This window comes from Polyodon spathula, chromosome 11 (assembly GCF_017654505.1).
Source record: "Polyodon spathula isolate WHYD16114869_AA chromosome 11, ASM1765450v1, whole genome shotgun sequence".
Lineage (NCBI taxonomy): Eukaryota > Metazoa > Chordata > Actinopteri > Acipenseriformes > Polyodontidae > Polyodon > Polyodon spathula.
The window spans coordinates 46177650-46194494 of record NC_054544.1 but is presented as its reverse complement, the minus strand read 5'-3'; the positions used below and the strand labels follow the sequence as shown (position 1 = coordinate 46194494).

Below are 16845 nucleotides of genomic sequence, written 5' to 3'. Positions count from 1 at the left end.
TACTCTTCAGTTCTGGTTGCCTGCTATAGATACATTTATTGTAAGCTATATCAGCCAGTCTTTCCATGTGCAAGTTTCCATTAGTTTTTCTGTGCACTAGAGGGTGCTGCCACTTTCTAATAAATAGGCTGGATCAGGCAAAGTGTCTATGTTATTCATATCTACAGCAGGCAATAGAAGTGAAGAGAAGCTTCTGAACTCCCGGTAAGAGAAACGTAACACACAAAATATGAGTGATTTACAAGAACCACCACTCTGAATGATTATAAGCACCATGCAAAGTTCAGGGACAATCAAAAAAAAAAAAAAAGCAGCAGCTTATTCTTTCTTTTCTTACCCATTTGATATGCTGTTAAGTGGATTCTTTATTGGTATTGCAGGATAGATCAGAAGCACAATGGTTCCGATCGGGTAATGCTAATCTGCTTCCCCACTTTGATTCTTATCAGAAGCAGTTTTTGCAGGAGTAGTTGGTAATTGCAAATAATGATCGAAGCAGCAACTTCTGAGAAGCATATTTGGGTATTTAACGGGTGAGAAATGAAGGATAATGTGGATACAGGTTCTCTTTAATTTGCAGACAATCCTGTTAGTCCTCCAGCTCTTTTGGAAATGCTTTGTTACCTTTTACGGGCTCACGGCCCAACAGTGCATGTAACGCTCGATTTTTGTTGTTTTGATTCTTTCTAGGACTTGAACAGGAAGTGAAAGTGCCGCAGTACCCTAGCAGTAAGAACAGCAGCATGCCTGTGTGTAAGTGCCCATTCCTCCAGGCTGTAACTCCATGTGAGCTGATCCTCCTTGGAGCAGACACGTACAGGACAGTCAATTGCAGGCCATTTCATTTACAATCTTGCGGTGTTTTTTTCCTCAGGTTGACATGTTAACTTTGTCATGACTTTTTTTTTTTTTTTTTTAATATGATCTTAAAAGTTATCAAAATAGCTGCACATTTCTACTTCCTTTTATAGTTTTACAAGAAAAGGCAAGTGGCTAAAGAAATATATTGTCGTAACAGAAACAGACAAAATACGCTTGCTGTCACTTGACTACAGTAGCACAATTTATAATTTCAGATGGAAGATTTTTACAGTATATGTGTTGTTGATTTTGTATGATAAAGGAGCAAGGCATAGCAAAGCCCTGAGTATGAGTGCTGCTGACGTGTGCCCCTGTGTTCTCCTCCTTGACTCAGTTGATGGGGTGAATGCAGCCCCCACCACCTCCACACGCGTCTTCTACATCAGTGTGGGGGTCTGCTGCGCTGCAATCTTCCTGGTGGCCATTGTCCTGGCCGTGCTGCACCTGCACAGCATGAAGAGAGTGGAGCTCGACGACAGGTAACCTCTGGGGCAGCCCAGTCCACTGCTATACACTCTGGGACAGCCCAGTCCACTGCTGTACACACACTGACTTTTAATCACAGCTATACACACACACTAAAATCAGCACTACTCTATGGAATTAATCTGTGTCGAATGGATTAGCTAGTTCTCTTATGATCTTTTATTGGAAGTGCTGGTTTAGTAGCTTTCAGCAGCACTATGTAGAGAAAGTGAACAGGTATTTAAAGTAACTAATTCTGACTTCTAAGAGTTGCCATGTCCGTTCTAAACATGGAAATAGCTTGCGTAAAGGTTAGGCAAGTTTTTACTTTCTATTATTGGCTCAAGTAATAATGTTAGTATAGATAACAAATGGTAAAATAAATTATTTTAAATATGAAGCTATCAATGAAAATCAGTCCTATTTCATATCCCTAGGTTCGGTGCAGGTTTAGCTGTTTTTCTGATTAGTCACTCCTTAGCTGTATCTGGTTTCCACACTGTGAAAGAGATTGAATATACAAGTAATGTTTCACTGATTGAACAATCCGATCAGTTCATATCAGATTAAGCAATAGTCAGATTGCTCTGAACACTGGTAGTCCTGATCCTTGTGATAAATCATCTCCACACTCAGTCAGGGCAGTGTTGTGTTGTCCGTCGTCGCCCCCATGCGGGACTGCATTCTGCTGAACTGAAGTATGTGCCTTAGCTGCCTAATGAAAGACATTTACATCCCGCCCTATTTGCACATGTGCTCCTTAAGTGCATTAGTACTATCCACTGCATGTGAACTTCCTGCTTGACTCCACTAGATGGAGCTGGTGTTCTGAACTACATCTACAGCTAGCCTTGACACTTTAAAGCCAAGATGTCCTGCAAATGAGTTTACAGTAACTATTTTTTACTGTGTGTGTGTAGTAAAGGCTTTCTTTTTTCTTTTTTTTTATTAAAGATGAGGGTCATTGGTGGTGTTTGGACTAATTTACCATTGCAAGTGAAACAACACAAAACAGCTGCTTGAATTTGTGGATCACTGTTCTCCAGAGTCTAAGAGAAGGAGCTGTCATAGCAAATCCCAGCATCTGTTTCTTCATTTGTTTCACTTTGAATGGTAAATTAGCCCAATCAAGCCCTATGACCCTCATTTGACTGAGCACCTGGTTTCTGTGGTGAGCTTGCTAGTGGTTCACGGAGTGTTATTAAAGTGGAGTTGTTGAAACTTGTATATTGCACCGGCATACAAGAAAAAGAAAGGTGTTGTGACAGGCCTATGAACAGCACACTGTGGATGCAAGCTGTCAGCATTTCTGATTTGCTCAATACACTGATTTTGAGGATGCCTTGCTTTTGTGGTTTAAAAATGCCTGTGAACAGAATGGGGCATGCAGGTTTTAAGGGCAGTTCATTTGCAATGTATACTTTTTTAAAAAGTTCACTTATAGCTGGATTTTCAATAAAATGTACACCACTTTAATTGTATAATACTTTTCATTGTTCTGTAATTGAAATTTGCTTTCACTACAAACTGACAATGTGCATTTTGCTTAAACGCCTCAGTTAAAATTACTGAAAGGTGATTTTTTTTGTATTTATTCAATTAAGTTTGCATTAATGAGAGTGGACTATACTATGTATTATCACTTATTTATTTATCTTTAACAATGTAGAAGTTGAACATATCTGAAGACTGACAGAGGTCTAAAAGGAAGTGCAGTTGGAATCTCAAACTGGCATTGTGTCAGTGCTTTAGGTTCCACAATGTATCAGTCCTACATTGTGTCAGTGCTGTAGGCTCCACTCGGGGAGGATGCCGCCAGTACAGGAGGCTGTGTCTAGTTTCTATGTCTGGTGTTGATGTTTGTGTCTCTGTGTCTGGTGTTGATGTTTGTGTCTCTGTGTCTGGTGTTGATGTTTGTGTTTGTTTCTGTGTGTCTGTCTGGTGTTGATGTTTGTGTTTCTGTGTCTGTCTGGTGTTGATGTTTGTGTTTGTGTCTGTATCTGGTGTTGATGTTTGTGTTTTGTGTTTTATTTCTGGTGTTTGTGTGTCTGGTGTGGATGTTTGTTTCTGTGTGTCTGGTGTTGGTGTTTGTGTTTCTGTGTGTGTGCATCAGGTGTTGGTTGTGTGTCTGTGTCTGGTGGTGTTTGTATTTCTGTGTCTCTGTCTGATGTTTGTGTTTCCGTGTGTCTGTGTCTGGTGGTGTTTGTGTTTCTGTGTCTGGTGTTGATGTTTGTGTTTCTGTGTCTGGTGTTTGATGTTTGTGTTTCTGTGTCTATTGCCTGGTGTTTATTTGTTTCTCTTGTCTTGTTGCAGTATGAGTGACAGTGGCAGCTCCCAGGGCCTTTCCCAGCCCTCCACGCAGACCACCCAGTACCTGCGAGCCGACACCCCCAACAACGCCACTCCAGTCACTAGTAAGAGTTTCTCTCTTCATGCATGAAAACATCCTGGGAGTACAGGCAATGAAGTTTTGTGCTCTGATGGGTTTGAACAAAGGACAAGTGAGAGAGACTATTGTGACACTGAAGCCTAGCTGCTATATTGAAGCCACCAACTCGCTCTGCTGTGCAGCCATACGTTAAAATATGTCATTCTGCATTAAGATCTAGAATAATGGGCTAAAGTTTAAAATTAAAAACAGATGTAACTACTATTTGAGAGCACTAATATAATAATAGCACAGTTAATTATATTAACACTATTAATGATCTGTAGTTCTAGCATCTTGTTTTTTTGTAAATGACAATGAGTTTACGATAGGAATACTCAAATCGATTGTCTCAGACAGGGTAACTAAGGTAAATTGGGTTAATTTAAATGTAATGGTAACAAAAGCTAAAGATACTTGTGCATCCTATGTCCGTGATCCAGTCATTTTTGAAAGTGAGCTTTTCCAAGGCTAACACAATATGAGTGAATAGCTTCATTATTCCTGTCTCTCTTCCTCATCTGGCCAGGGCTTTGTAAAGGTAATTCGTGCTCTGAATGCTCTGTGGAAATCTGCCCAGATAGCATTACAGTATCCTGCTTGGAAAGAGGTGTTTAATGCTTACAAGGAGACCTTGTTATAGAACCAGTTGGTTGGATAATTTCTGGCAATCCACATAACAAATACAGGGAGAGCAATACATTGGGATGAGAGCATGACCTGCTGTTGAAACAGGCAGAGTATTAGCAGCACGCCTGTAAGGACTGCTCTGTGTGTCTGCAGGGCGAGTGTTAGCAGCATGCCTGTAAGGACTGCGCTGTGTGTGTGTGCAGGGAGAGTATTCTGTAAGGATGTGCCAGAAAGATTTGGTAATCTCTGCTGCCCTCTTGTGAACTTCATTTAGTATAAAGTACAACCAGAAAAAGATATAAAAGCACATGTACAGTGATATAAAGATATAAAAGCACATGTACAGTGGCTCTCAAAAGTATTCAACCCCCTTGGACTTTGCCACATTTTATGTTACATTCTATTGTTACAACGTGGAATCAGAATGGATTTAATCAGGTGTTTTTGCCACTGATCAACACAAAAAAGTCCATAATGTCAGTGAAAAATAAAATCTACAAATTGTTCTAAATTAATTACAAATACAAAACAGAAAATAATTGATTGCATAAGCAGAGGCACCTTTGGCAGCAATTACAACCATTATTCTGTTTGGATAAGTCTCTACCAGCTTTGCACATCTGGACACTACAAATATTGCCCATTCTTCTTTGCAAAATTGGTCACGCTCCATCAAGTTGGATGGAGACCTTCGGTGAACAGCAATTTTCAACTCTTTCCACGTATTCTCAATTGGATTGAAGTGTGGGCTTTGACTGGGCCACTGCAGGACATTGATCTTATTGTTTTTAAGCCACCCCAGTGTGGCTTTGGCTGTATGTTTGGGGTCATTGTCCTGCTGGAAGATGAATCTTCTCCCAAGCCCCAGGTCTCTTGCAGACTTCAGCAGGTTTTCCTCCAGGATTTCTCTGTACTTTGCTGCATACATTTTGCCCTCTATCTTAACGAGCTTTCCAGGCCCTGACGCAGAGAAGCATCCCCATAGCACAATGCTGCCATCACCATGCTTCACGGTAGGGATGGTGTTCTCAGGATGATGTGTGATGTTAGGATTGCGCCAAACATAGCACTTAGTGTTGAGGCCAAAAAGCTCTATTTTGGTCTCATCAGACCATAGAATCTTCTTCCACTTGGTCTCATAGTCTCCCACATGCCTTCTGGCAAACTCTAGCCGAGACTTGATGTGAGTTTTTTTCAACAATGGCTTTCTTTTTGCCACTTTTCCATAAAGGCCGGTTTTGTGAAGCACCCAGGCTATTATGCCGTATGCACAGTGTCTCCCAGCTCAGACGTGGAAGACTGTAATTTAGAGTTGCCATAGGCCTCTTGGTGGCCTCCCTGACTAGTGCCCTTCTCAGCTGGATACTCAGTTTTTGAGGACGGCCTGTTCTAGACAGATTCACAGTTGTGCCATGTTCTCTCCATTTCTTAATAACACTGTGTAACACAATTTTTGTTCCTGGGTAGTAAGTGTTATTTCCTAATTGCTTATGCCTCAAAAGTATAGAAAATGGCTATTATTCCCCACAAACTTTGCTTTTGTGACCAGGACAGGTATTTCCAATGAGAAAACTGGAGCTTTTGTGTCTTTTCGTTCACATAGTCAGAAAAAATATGAATCCAAATTAACATGTATTTATACTAAAATAATGCGAAAATGACTACAAAAGATTTAGAAGTGAGTAGTTTTTCGAGATTTACGATTATACTGTAAGTTATACTGTAAATTTACCCCTCAAGTGTTTTTAAGTTGCCACTGCTTTCTAAGCACCACCTTGCTCACTGTTCCTCCTCTGCCATCAGACAATCAACCCGGTTCCACCCCGATCCTCCAGCTCGCTGCAGCCACCTCACCAAACCCCGGTATCCCCTCCCACGAAATCAAAAGTAAGTCCCTTTGAGTACCTCCCCGTCACTAACTCAGCACAGCACAGAGTACAGTGAACACAGACTGGCGGAGCTAGCCTCTCCTGCCGGCTGTTCTCTAAAGCAAATCCCTGGTTCATTTTAAATCGATCTCCAGATCCTTCTGTATAAAATGATTGAAGCATCATGGGAGAGCACAGTGTTGCATACGCAGGCAATGTTTCACTGTAACTGCATGATGAACCTGTCCTTGTTTCACAGTAACAGAGCAGTACAGTATAACTGCACCGTGTTGCATGCGATAGGGCTTTGCAACATGGGCAGTAGAGTAGTGGAATGGAAGGGTTGAAGGGGATTGCTTGTTGAGCAGTGAATGAAGACCTTTGTCTCTAGGTGACACTGTAGGCTTTGTCTAAAAGATTAGCAGGACAGATTTATTTACATGTTGTTTTTACAGTATTTTATCATCCAGAACTAAAACATTTCAATGACTAACATTTTTGAGTAGTGTTAGATGTCTTTAATACATATACTAGTATTATAAACATTAAAAAAATCACATCACATTACATTAAATATCCTTACTTTAATTCTCCTGTCCTTATCCCTAAATGACTTGCTTATGTTCACCTCTCCAGACAATCCGCATCGTGTGCAGGACTTTTAATTAAAGACAAACTATTGCATGGGAGTTTGAGCCCTTTTGACTATTTAAAATGGTGTTACCAATCATCCTCCTTTGAATTAAATACATCACAATGCAGTCCAGGATATTTTCTTTTTTGGTTTATGAAAGTATGCATTGTCTGTGTTTTGGGTTTTCTAAGGTGAGCCAGCTATATTGCTCAAGAATGTTTCAAATGTTTGACTTGTGTGGGGAGTGTACACACTGCTGCCAAACCACTATTGACATCTTAAGTGTTTGCACAAAATAAATGATGTAGTGTACATGTATATATCCAGAGGGGCTTAAATCTTATAGCAAATGCAGTTTGTTTCACAGATTCTGTGCATTAACCCTTTAAACCCTGCTGGCTCCTATAGCAAACTAAACCTAAACACAGCTCCAAGATTAGTATATGAAACAGTTTCCTAATAGTTACTCGGAGTTGCTACCTTTTTTAATAGTTACTTGTGTTAGGAAAAATGTATTATAATGGCAGCATGGGCTTTGTCAATATGTACTATAAAGATAGATTCCCTGCAGTTTGAAAATTAATTGTCATGCTCTTTATTAGCATCAATGTTCTTTTAGCTGTGCCATCCTGCTATTTTATTGGGTACTGCATCTCATTAAGGGTTGGAGAGTAGATTTTAAAATCTTACTTAATCTACTTTTTAGGGAACTTTTGATGTAGGTTTGAAAGATAGGCATTTATTAAACCCGTGGATTGAAACTTGCAACCCGACTGGCAAATAGTGTTACATGACCAAAAATCGTTTACTATTGCCCTCAAACTGGACAGTATACACTCAGCGATCGATAGTCAAATAACTATTGCCCTGTCACGTCACTCAGCGATCCATAGTCAAACAACTATTGCTCTGTCATGTCACTCAGCGGTCCATAGCCAACACACTATTGCCCTGTGATGTCACTGGTTTAGTAAAACATATTGTGACTATGGCTTTATGTATCGTTGTCCACTGTCTTACGTTCTCCACTCTTGGAGGGACAGTTGTCCACTAGAAGACTCAACACTCTTGTTTATTTTTATTCTGTGGTGATTCTGTTTGTATTCTGAAGTGCCAATGTGTTTGGCTTTGCCTTGTGTGTGTGTTTGAAGGTTCTTACATGGCATTGTTTGGCTGTGCTGGCTCCTCAGGTTACCCAACACTGCGCATTGAAAAGAACGACCTGCGCAGCGTGACGCTGCAGGAGGCCAAGGCCAAGGTGAAGGACATCGCCATCTCCCGGGAGAGAATCACGCTGCGCGACGTGCTGCACGAAGGTATGGCAGATACTCACTCATTTATTACACTGTATTGAGTTGGGAAACAAGAGGAAAGCATCAACAGCGTTTCTGACTCATCAGGCATTACCTGCTAAACTTCTACAGGGTTTGGACTCCATTGGAGTAGGATACTACTGATGTAAGCGATAAGCAACAATCAGTGGTTGATTTATTTCATACACGGATCACGATTACAGTGGAATCTCAGAGTTACAAACACCTTGGGAAAGGAGGGTGTTCATAAGTCTGTAACTCTGAAAGTGAATATTCAGTTGTTTTAATAAATGTGTACACCTGCTATCTACAGCTTTAATCTAGTGAATATACAAGGTTACTACACAGTAATGCAATACTCGTATTGTTATGGTTTGAAAGGCTTTAAAATCATACTATATGTGGGAAAACTCTACATTTAATTTACTATTCAAATTGTAACTGCCGAAAACACAGATTTAATCATCCTGGAAAAGCTAGGTTAGTATAGTGTTTGTTCTTACTTTATTTTAAACAAAATGCATTCATTTAGCTTGCTCAGCCATTGAGTCCTTTGGCTTTAAAATGCTCCTAGTAAAATTGCCTGTACTTGCTTTGAAACCTGCCTCACTTCTGTCAATACAGTTGTATGATGCAGTTGTTTTGACTTCTGCATGACCAGCATGCCGCTTATGTAGTGCTTAATCACAATCTCATCATCTTATTACTGCTCTTCTATCGCCGACAGTTTCCCAATAACATATTCCCATTGCAAAGTATGAAAAATATGTAATGTTTTATTTCAATTGAAAGTGAAACACGTTTGCGTTTCCCAGCAGTTCTTACCATTTCGGTGCATTTAACATTGCAAAGTACTTCCCGCTAAAAGTGGGGTGTTGGTCTGACCGGTCAGTTCGTGAGTTTGGTATTCATAACTCTGAGGTTCTAAATGATCCCATTTTAAAATACATATTTCTAATTTAACGGACATTCAAAATACCGTGGTCAAATATCACTGATAGTATAAAAAAAATTATAATTTCAAAAGAAGTGGTTATGCAAATGTACAGCATTGGCCAAAAGTTTTGCTTCATAGCAAAACCGGTTGAATCATGTTACGTTATCATATAAAATTAATTACCACATTGTAGTTCCCTTTCAAGTACGAAATGTTACACATGTGTTAACCTATTACACCCGATTCCACTGATCACTTCTACCAAAGCCGATTCTACGCCCGTGACGTCAGCAGGATGACTCCTTGTCCCTTGCTGCCTTGGGGACACCCGAGGAGCTAGAGGAACCTCAATTGAAGGAGCTAGAGGAGGACGAGCCGTTAGCACCTCTCCCCTTCTCTGCAGAGCTTATAGCCTTTTTGAAAAGAGCCACCACAGCACTAGAAGTGATGTGGCCAGAGTCGTCTGAGCCCAAGTGCTCCATTTTTGACAGGCCCTCGGCTCCCCCTAAGAGGAACTCGATGCCCCCTGTCCACCCGAATTTTCTGCATGCCCAATCAACTTGGGGACAACCCGCGACTGCTCCGGCTGTCCCCAGGGCTGCTGACCTGTTATTGGGTACACGACACGGAAGGGTTGGGGTTTGGCCATTTTCCTCCTGTTACAGCATCGATTGCCTCCCTGGTACAGGGCACGCATCTGGCGGTCCCTTCCAAGGATACGTCTTGCCCAAACAAGCAGTGCAAGATCATGGAGACAATGTTAAAAAAGGCCTATGTGGCACAAGCTCTAGCTACCCGGCTGGGTAACTACGCAAGCATCCTGGTGGCTTACCAGTCTGTCACTTGTACAGAGTTTTTCAGCGAACCCCCCCCCCCCCCGAGCAGACGCTGGAGGAGCTAAACCTGGTCACTGACCATCTGCTGCAGCTGTCCCAATACAATGGACAGTGTCTTGGCCGAGGCGACGACCGCTCTGGCTCTCCCAGGCATGAGTGCCTGATGGGGACAAGGCTTTTCTTTTGGATGCCCCGGTCACACCACATTCGGTCCAGTGGTGGACGACCTTTTGCTGAGCTCAAAAAGGCGCGCAAATCCACCAAAGAGCTGGTTCGCTTGCTGCCCAGGAAGGCTCCTCAAACCAGGAAGTAAATGGCGCCTTGGCGCCCTAGGGCTCAGCAGCCCCATACTCAGCGGCCTACAGTGCCTGCAGGTCGGGGGACTCCCCACCAGAAGGACGGGCAGATACACTGCTGACCACCTTTTGTACAAAGAACAATGGCAAACTCACCGACGGCTCAGCAGCAGCCTTAGGGGGTTGCTGCCACAGGTCCAGGGCCCTTATTCAAGGAGCCACCTGGATTACTGGCGATCAAGCACCACAGACAGCTGGGTGCTCACTACAGTACAGCTCGGTTAGTCGCTCCAATTCACACAGGGCCCCACCCCCCTTTTTTAGGAGTGGTTACAACTTCTGTCTCCAACCCTCAGGATGCCCTGGTGGTGTTCCAAGAGGTGAGGACCCTGTTACAAAAGGGGGCTATTCAGGTAGTAGACCTGTCCGATCTGGAGTCTGGGTTTTATTCAAGGTATTTCCTAATGCTAAAAAGGGACGGTGGCCTACGGCCCATTCTCGACCTCAGACAGCTCAATCTTTTCTTGAGGCGCAGGAAGTTCAAGATACTGGCAATAAAACAGCTCTTGCGGTCGGTCAGACTGGGCGACTGATTCACTACAGTGGACCTGAAAGACGCCTACTTCCATGTCCCGATAAGAGCCGGCCACAGGAAATATCTACGGTTCTCCTTTCAAGGGACTGTTTACGAGTTCCGTGTTCTGCTATTTGGCCTTTCTCTAGCTTCTAGCACCTTTTCGAAGTGCATGGAGGCTATCCTGGCCCCTCCTGAGGCTACAAGGCATCGGAGTGCTCACCTACCTGGATGACTGGCTCGTATGTGCCCAGTCTCCACCACAGGCAGCAGTCCACGCAGAACTGGTGATCACTCACCTCGACAGACTCGGCCTGATGGTGAACATGTCAAAGAGCCAGCTAGTACAATCTCAGGGTACCATCTACCTGGGAACCTGCTTGAACTCAAGCAGCATGATCACCACTCTGTCAGAGGACAGAATCCAGAAGCTCCACACGTGCCTGAGGCTGTTTCAGCCAGGCGTATCATGGGAGGTGGTCACCTTGCAGAGGCTTCTGGGCCTGATGGCAGCAGCATCTCAGACCCTTCCATTGGGTCTTCTCCGTATGCATCCTTTTCAAGTGTGGTTCAATCGCAAGGTGAATCAATTTCACTTGCAACCACATCACCGCCTGTCAGTGTCTCCACCCTGTATGGAGGCCGGCTCATCTGTGTTTAGGTGTGCCGTTGGGCAGTATCATCAGGCGAGAGGTGATCACCACAGACGCCTCCAGTTCAGGCTGGGGCGCAGTGTGGAACGGATGAGGAGCGCAAGGTGTGTGGCAGCCCCCTTGGGTGGGGCTGCACATAAATGTCCTAGAGCTGCAGGCAGTCTTTCTGGCCTTGCAGAGTTTCTTCCAGGATGTGCAGGGGAGACACATGTTGGTCAGGACGAACAACACAACCAAGGTGGTCTGAGCTCTCCCCATCTCTGTTAGCCCACAGAATCTTGTTGTGGGCTTACGAGCACCTACTCTCCCTGACAGCGATACATTTGCCAGGAGCAGAAAACCATGCCTCAGCCCTCCTATCAAGGGGAGTTCCGTGCGGCTCAGAGTGGAGGCTCCACCCGGAGGTGATGAGCCTGATGTGGGACAGGTTCAGGAGAGCAGAGGTCGACCTCTTTGCCTCTCTGGAATCCGCCCATTGTGCCCTCTGGTTCTCCATTCTGGGGACCGGAGGTCCGTTAGTAGTCGACGCCTTCGCACACGGCCGAGGACTCTTTTATTTATGCTTTTCCACCGGTACCATTGCTTCCAATGTGTGGAAAAGATCAGGCAGGAACGAGCCAGGGTGCTTTTAGTGGCCCCCTATTGGCCCAGGAGAACGTCGCGACCTGCTCGGCCAGGCGCAGGGGACGCTGTGGCTTCCCGACCCATCAAGCCTACAGCTCTGGGTCTGGCCCCTGAACAGCGGTTCAGCCAGTTAGGCTTATCGGAAAGAGTCATATCGACTCTATAAAATGCGAGATGTGTTTCAAACTTGGTGTTTGGCACGACACATTGATCCCACGACTTGTTCCATGCCAGTAGTTCTGCAGTTTTTGCAGGATCTCTTTGAGGGTAAGTCCCCCTCGACTTTGAAGGTTTGCTTGGCAGCAATCTCGGTTTGCCATGTTGAAATTGACTCTGTGTCCCCAGGGGCTCATTTTTTGGCTGGTCAGTTTCTAAAAGGAGCACGCTGGTTTTGGCCTCCTTTGAAGAACAAAGTGTCTCATTGGCGGTTAAATGTGGTGCTGCATGCACTCACTTAACAACCCTTTGAACCTCTGCATTCTGCAGAGCTTAAATACCTGTCTTTGAAGGCAGCATTTTTCTCGCTATTACATCTGCTAGACATGTTAGTGAGATGCAGGCTTTTTCAGTGGCAAAAGCTTGCTTGTTTTTTACGGAGTCTAGGACTAAGGTCACGCTCCGTACAAATCTGGCTTTTCTGCCTAAATGTTTATCGACCTTCCATGTCAGTCAGTCTGTGGAATCGGAGGCTTTCCATCCTCCTCCATTCCAGTCAAATGAGGAGCGTCGGCTCCATGCGCTTTGCCCGGTCAGGGCACTAGTGTATTATGTTGACAGGACAAAAACTTGGCGTCAGTCTGAGCAACTATTTATGTTTTGGAGCCAAGAACTAAGGTCAAGCTCTGTCAAAACAGAGGCTGTCCAATTGGATAATGGAGACAGTTAAGATTGTTTATGAGCAAGCTAACTTGCCTCCTCCAGAGAAGGTCACTGGTCATTCCACCAGGGGTCTTGCTACCTCTTAGGCATTTTTTCAGGGTACTGCTTTCTGACATCTGCGATGCAGCAATGTGGGCCACTCCTCACACCTTCACAAGGTTCTACAGGCTTAATGTCCTGGATCCTCATAACCCTCTTTTTGGAACCAGAGTGCTGACGACGACATCTCAACCTCATTCAGAAGCACATTCATGAGGTAATTATGCATTCTGTAGATGTTACTCTGTCTTATCAGTATGGCAAGCCATTGGTCTTGCAAAATTGGCTGCTCTGCAGGTCATGTCCATGCAGTGGCTTTAGGTATACTTACCTATGTGTAATGGAATGCATTTTGTACTTGAAAGGGAATGTAAGGTTTTTCTCATAACCCTGGTTCCCTGAAATAGAAATGTATTCACTACAATTCTTTGGTCGCTGCATACATTCTATGCAATAGGCTGAAGAAAGTATATGGCGCTGGGCACCGTTTTGCATGTAGCTTGTCTCCTCTTGGAGACAGGTGTGCTGATGTTGCAGGTGTAGACATGGCTTTGGTAGAAGTGTTCAGTGGAATCGGGTGTAATAGGTTAACCCATGTGTAATGGATACATTTCTATTTCAGGGAACCAGGATTATGATAATAACCTTACATTTTCCATGAACTGACAATTTAAAAAAAAAAAAAAGTGTCATTTTGAAATATTACATGAGATACTGTATTACTTTTATGGCTTTCAGTAGACCTTTGTTATATAATTTTGTAGTTTCTTTGATTAAAATGTTAAATAAAAGATCTAAATCATGTTCATATTATTTTGTTAATTGATTTAGTTTTTGTGTTTATTGTTTCAATCCTACAATTCTGGGTGATGCAAAACTTTTGGCTGTAGCTGTAGTCTGAACTCTGATTTACAATCCCAGTACTTTAGGTTTGTAAGAAGTGTTCTGAAAACTCTCGGTTCTCAAAACGATTGACTTTTAGAGGAAAACAAGCTCTTGATTTTGGCGATTTGACAAATCCAGTTATCGGAAATTTTTTGAAAGTGAATTTGGTGCAAAGATCACAAGGGGGTAACATCTTCACTGTCAGGATAACCACTAACACAGTTATGCCAGCCATTGGCTCACACCATAGGTACCTTGCCATTTTTATAACCCAGTTCTAAATTGTTGAACCAAACATTTCCAGTATTGATTGGGTTAAGTTGATTGACGATTGCAGTCATGCCCAGTTCAACCCCGAGCAGTGTGTTCCCTTATCTGAATCTTGCTGTTGCATTTCTCTGAATATACATTAATTGCATAACGCTTTATAAAAAGGGCCTGCTCCTCAGCCTATCTTCCTTTTAGAGTTAGCTATGTGCTGGGTGGGGTGAAGTGACTATATTTTCAATTAAACGTGTTGCTGGACTGGAGGCACCAACAGGAAACCAATTGGAGCAGATCAGATATTCTGCTGCTTAAACACTCGTCGTCTTCAGGATGGATCTATTTCTTTATTCCACAGCCTCTGCAAGCAAGTCTACTGTGTCTATAATCTATCCTGAAATGCTATTAACTTTTTAACAGAGATTATTATCTATTGAGATGCCAAGATATTTAGGGGCTCATTCACTTAACAGCGGTAAATGACGAGAATTACCGCGTGGCAGGGCTAAGCCACACCGCACAAATAAAGGAACCAGCAGTAGCTCTATTCACTAAGCTAATTGTATGCAAAAATATAGCAAGCTAAATGATTCATTTGCAAGTTGTCACAACATGCGGAATTCAGCACGCAGAATTCAACAAACAGGTTTACACACAGTAGTGTGTGTGTGTGTGTGTGATTTTTATATATATATATGTAGCCCTTTGAAATTGATCCAGACACAGGATTTAAAGTGTTTAATAGCACTTTCGTGTTTTATTAATTACAGAAATCCAAACCAACTGAACAAAAACAAAACAAACACCTAACTGCTTCAGAGCACTGACTACACATTCGTCCGAAACCTGCTCTAACGAAACCAGACAGCTAAGCTGTTTACTGGCTGAAATAGTTTATTTATTTTTTTTTTTTTAAATAGTTGAACACAGAAAGGCATAACGGTTGAAACACCATCAACCGGGCCCTCCACACAGCAGCCCTGAGCAGACTGACTGCTCTCCTTAAATACCCTGCACCTGGCTCCAATTTACAATGCTAGCCAGGTGCAGGTGAGAATTAACACTAAAACAGTAATTAACAAAAACGATTAACAATTGTTTTTAGGCAGGGAGGAATTTAACCATCTCCCTGCTCACTGTATATATGGCACGCAGTGGTCTGTGCTGCCCATATTGCATACTAGTAGGCCAACTTCTTGCTGTTTGAACTTGACGTTGCTCTCTATTACAGTAATTTATACAGTATTATAATGGCCAGTGCTAAATGATCGTCAATTTCACTTAAGGACAAACTATATTATTGGAGAAACCTTAAAGGGACAAAAATAGTCAGAATTATGTTTTCAAAGAGCTTGAGTTTAAAAAGCAGCAGCTGCTGAGGCAGTTGTCTAAGGCCCTGTCCACATTAGAGCAAAAGAATCGACAACCGAGTTCAAAACTGATTTACCTGAACCCTGGCCTATCAGTGTTAGAGCGTCCAGATTAACCCAGCTGTTGTTGAAAAAAACACTTCGCTTGATGACTGTATCCCAGAAACCACTGTAATGTGTACATGTTCTTCTTTCTTTTTCCCCCCATCATTTTCATTGAACACAGGAGTAGAACAGAGGAACTACGAGAAAGTGTCTAAGTAATCAAAAGTGGAAAAATTTGTTTGGGGGGGGGAGAGAACCCCTACTCCATAGTAAATAAATTAGATGGGCATTTGCACAAAGGGAAAATCTGGGGCAGATAAGATGTTCTTTAATTAAATTAAAAGTCGAAATAAAGATCTTGTGGCACGGTGATTGTATAGATGTAAACAGTTAGTGTTTCTCCATTGTCTATTACAAAGGCAGACACACAATTGAAGTCAATGCCATTCTCCACAAGGATCTTAATGGTGCAGTGTATCTACTAAGTAAGCAGTAAGTGTCTCTGAATTAGCAGTTGTAAAGCTCTGGGATGAAAATAATGTACAAAACAAAGTTGCCTTGGTCATCAGTGGCCTTAAGGCATACAACTCAAACAGACTCAATCATTCATTTTGCCATTTACATACTCTGTGTGCTGCATACAGTTCCTATAGGAAGTATTCAAACGTTTTCAGTTTGTGTTACAACCTGAAATCTTGATGCATTTAAATGGGATTTTCTTTCCCTTTTGATTTACACAACCTACTCAACACTTTTAATGTGTGTTAAAAAATGGATGGAGGGGTGAAAAAACAAATCAATTAAAAATAATAACCTTAAGTCTTCATTAGATAAGTATTCGCCCCCTTTGCTATGACACTCCTAAATAAGCTCAGGTGTAACCAGTTGCCTTCAGAATTCACACAATGAGTTAAATGGAGTCCATCTGTGTGCAATAAAACTGGTTCACATGATTTCAGTTTAAATACACCTGTCTCTGCAAGGTTCCACAGTTGGGTAGTGCATTCAAAGCAAAGATACTTTACCATGAAGACCAAGGAGCTTTCAAAACAATTCCAGGATAAAGTTGTGGAAAGGCACAGATCAGGGGAGGGGTATACAGAGATTTCAAAGGCATTGAATATCCCTTGGAAAACAGTCAAGTCGATCATTAAGAAGTGGACGGTATACGGCACCACTCAGAATCTGCTTAGAGCAGGCCATCCTCCCAAACTGAGTAGCCGGGTAAGAAGGGCATTGGTCAG

General features: G+C 42.7%; 1 protein-coding gene across 3 annotated transcripts in view; it reads left to right on the top strand.

Annotated features, from left to right (window-relative positions):
* ryk (receptor like tyrosine kinase) overlaps positions 1 to 16845 on the top strand; it is a 127218-nt gene that overhangs the window by 71624 nt on the left and 38749 nt on the right. Inside the window, exons 5-9 of one of the 3 annotated variants that reach the window (XM_041264073.1) lie at positions 691 to 753; positions 1196 to 1340; positions 3640 to 3740; positions 6188 to 6271; positions 8068 to 8202. In XM_041264073.1, coding sequence (XP_041120007.1) covers positions 691 to 753; positions 1196 to 1340; positions 3640 to 3740; positions 6188 to 6271; positions 8068 to 8202 — 528 coding nt within the window. The remainder of the gene's footprint in view (positions 1 to 690; positions 754 to 1195; positions 1341 to 3639; positions 3741 to 6187; positions 6272 to 8067; positions 8203 to 16845) is intronic. The other 2 variants (XM_041264074.1, XM_041264075.1) reach the window with 2 other exon arrangements.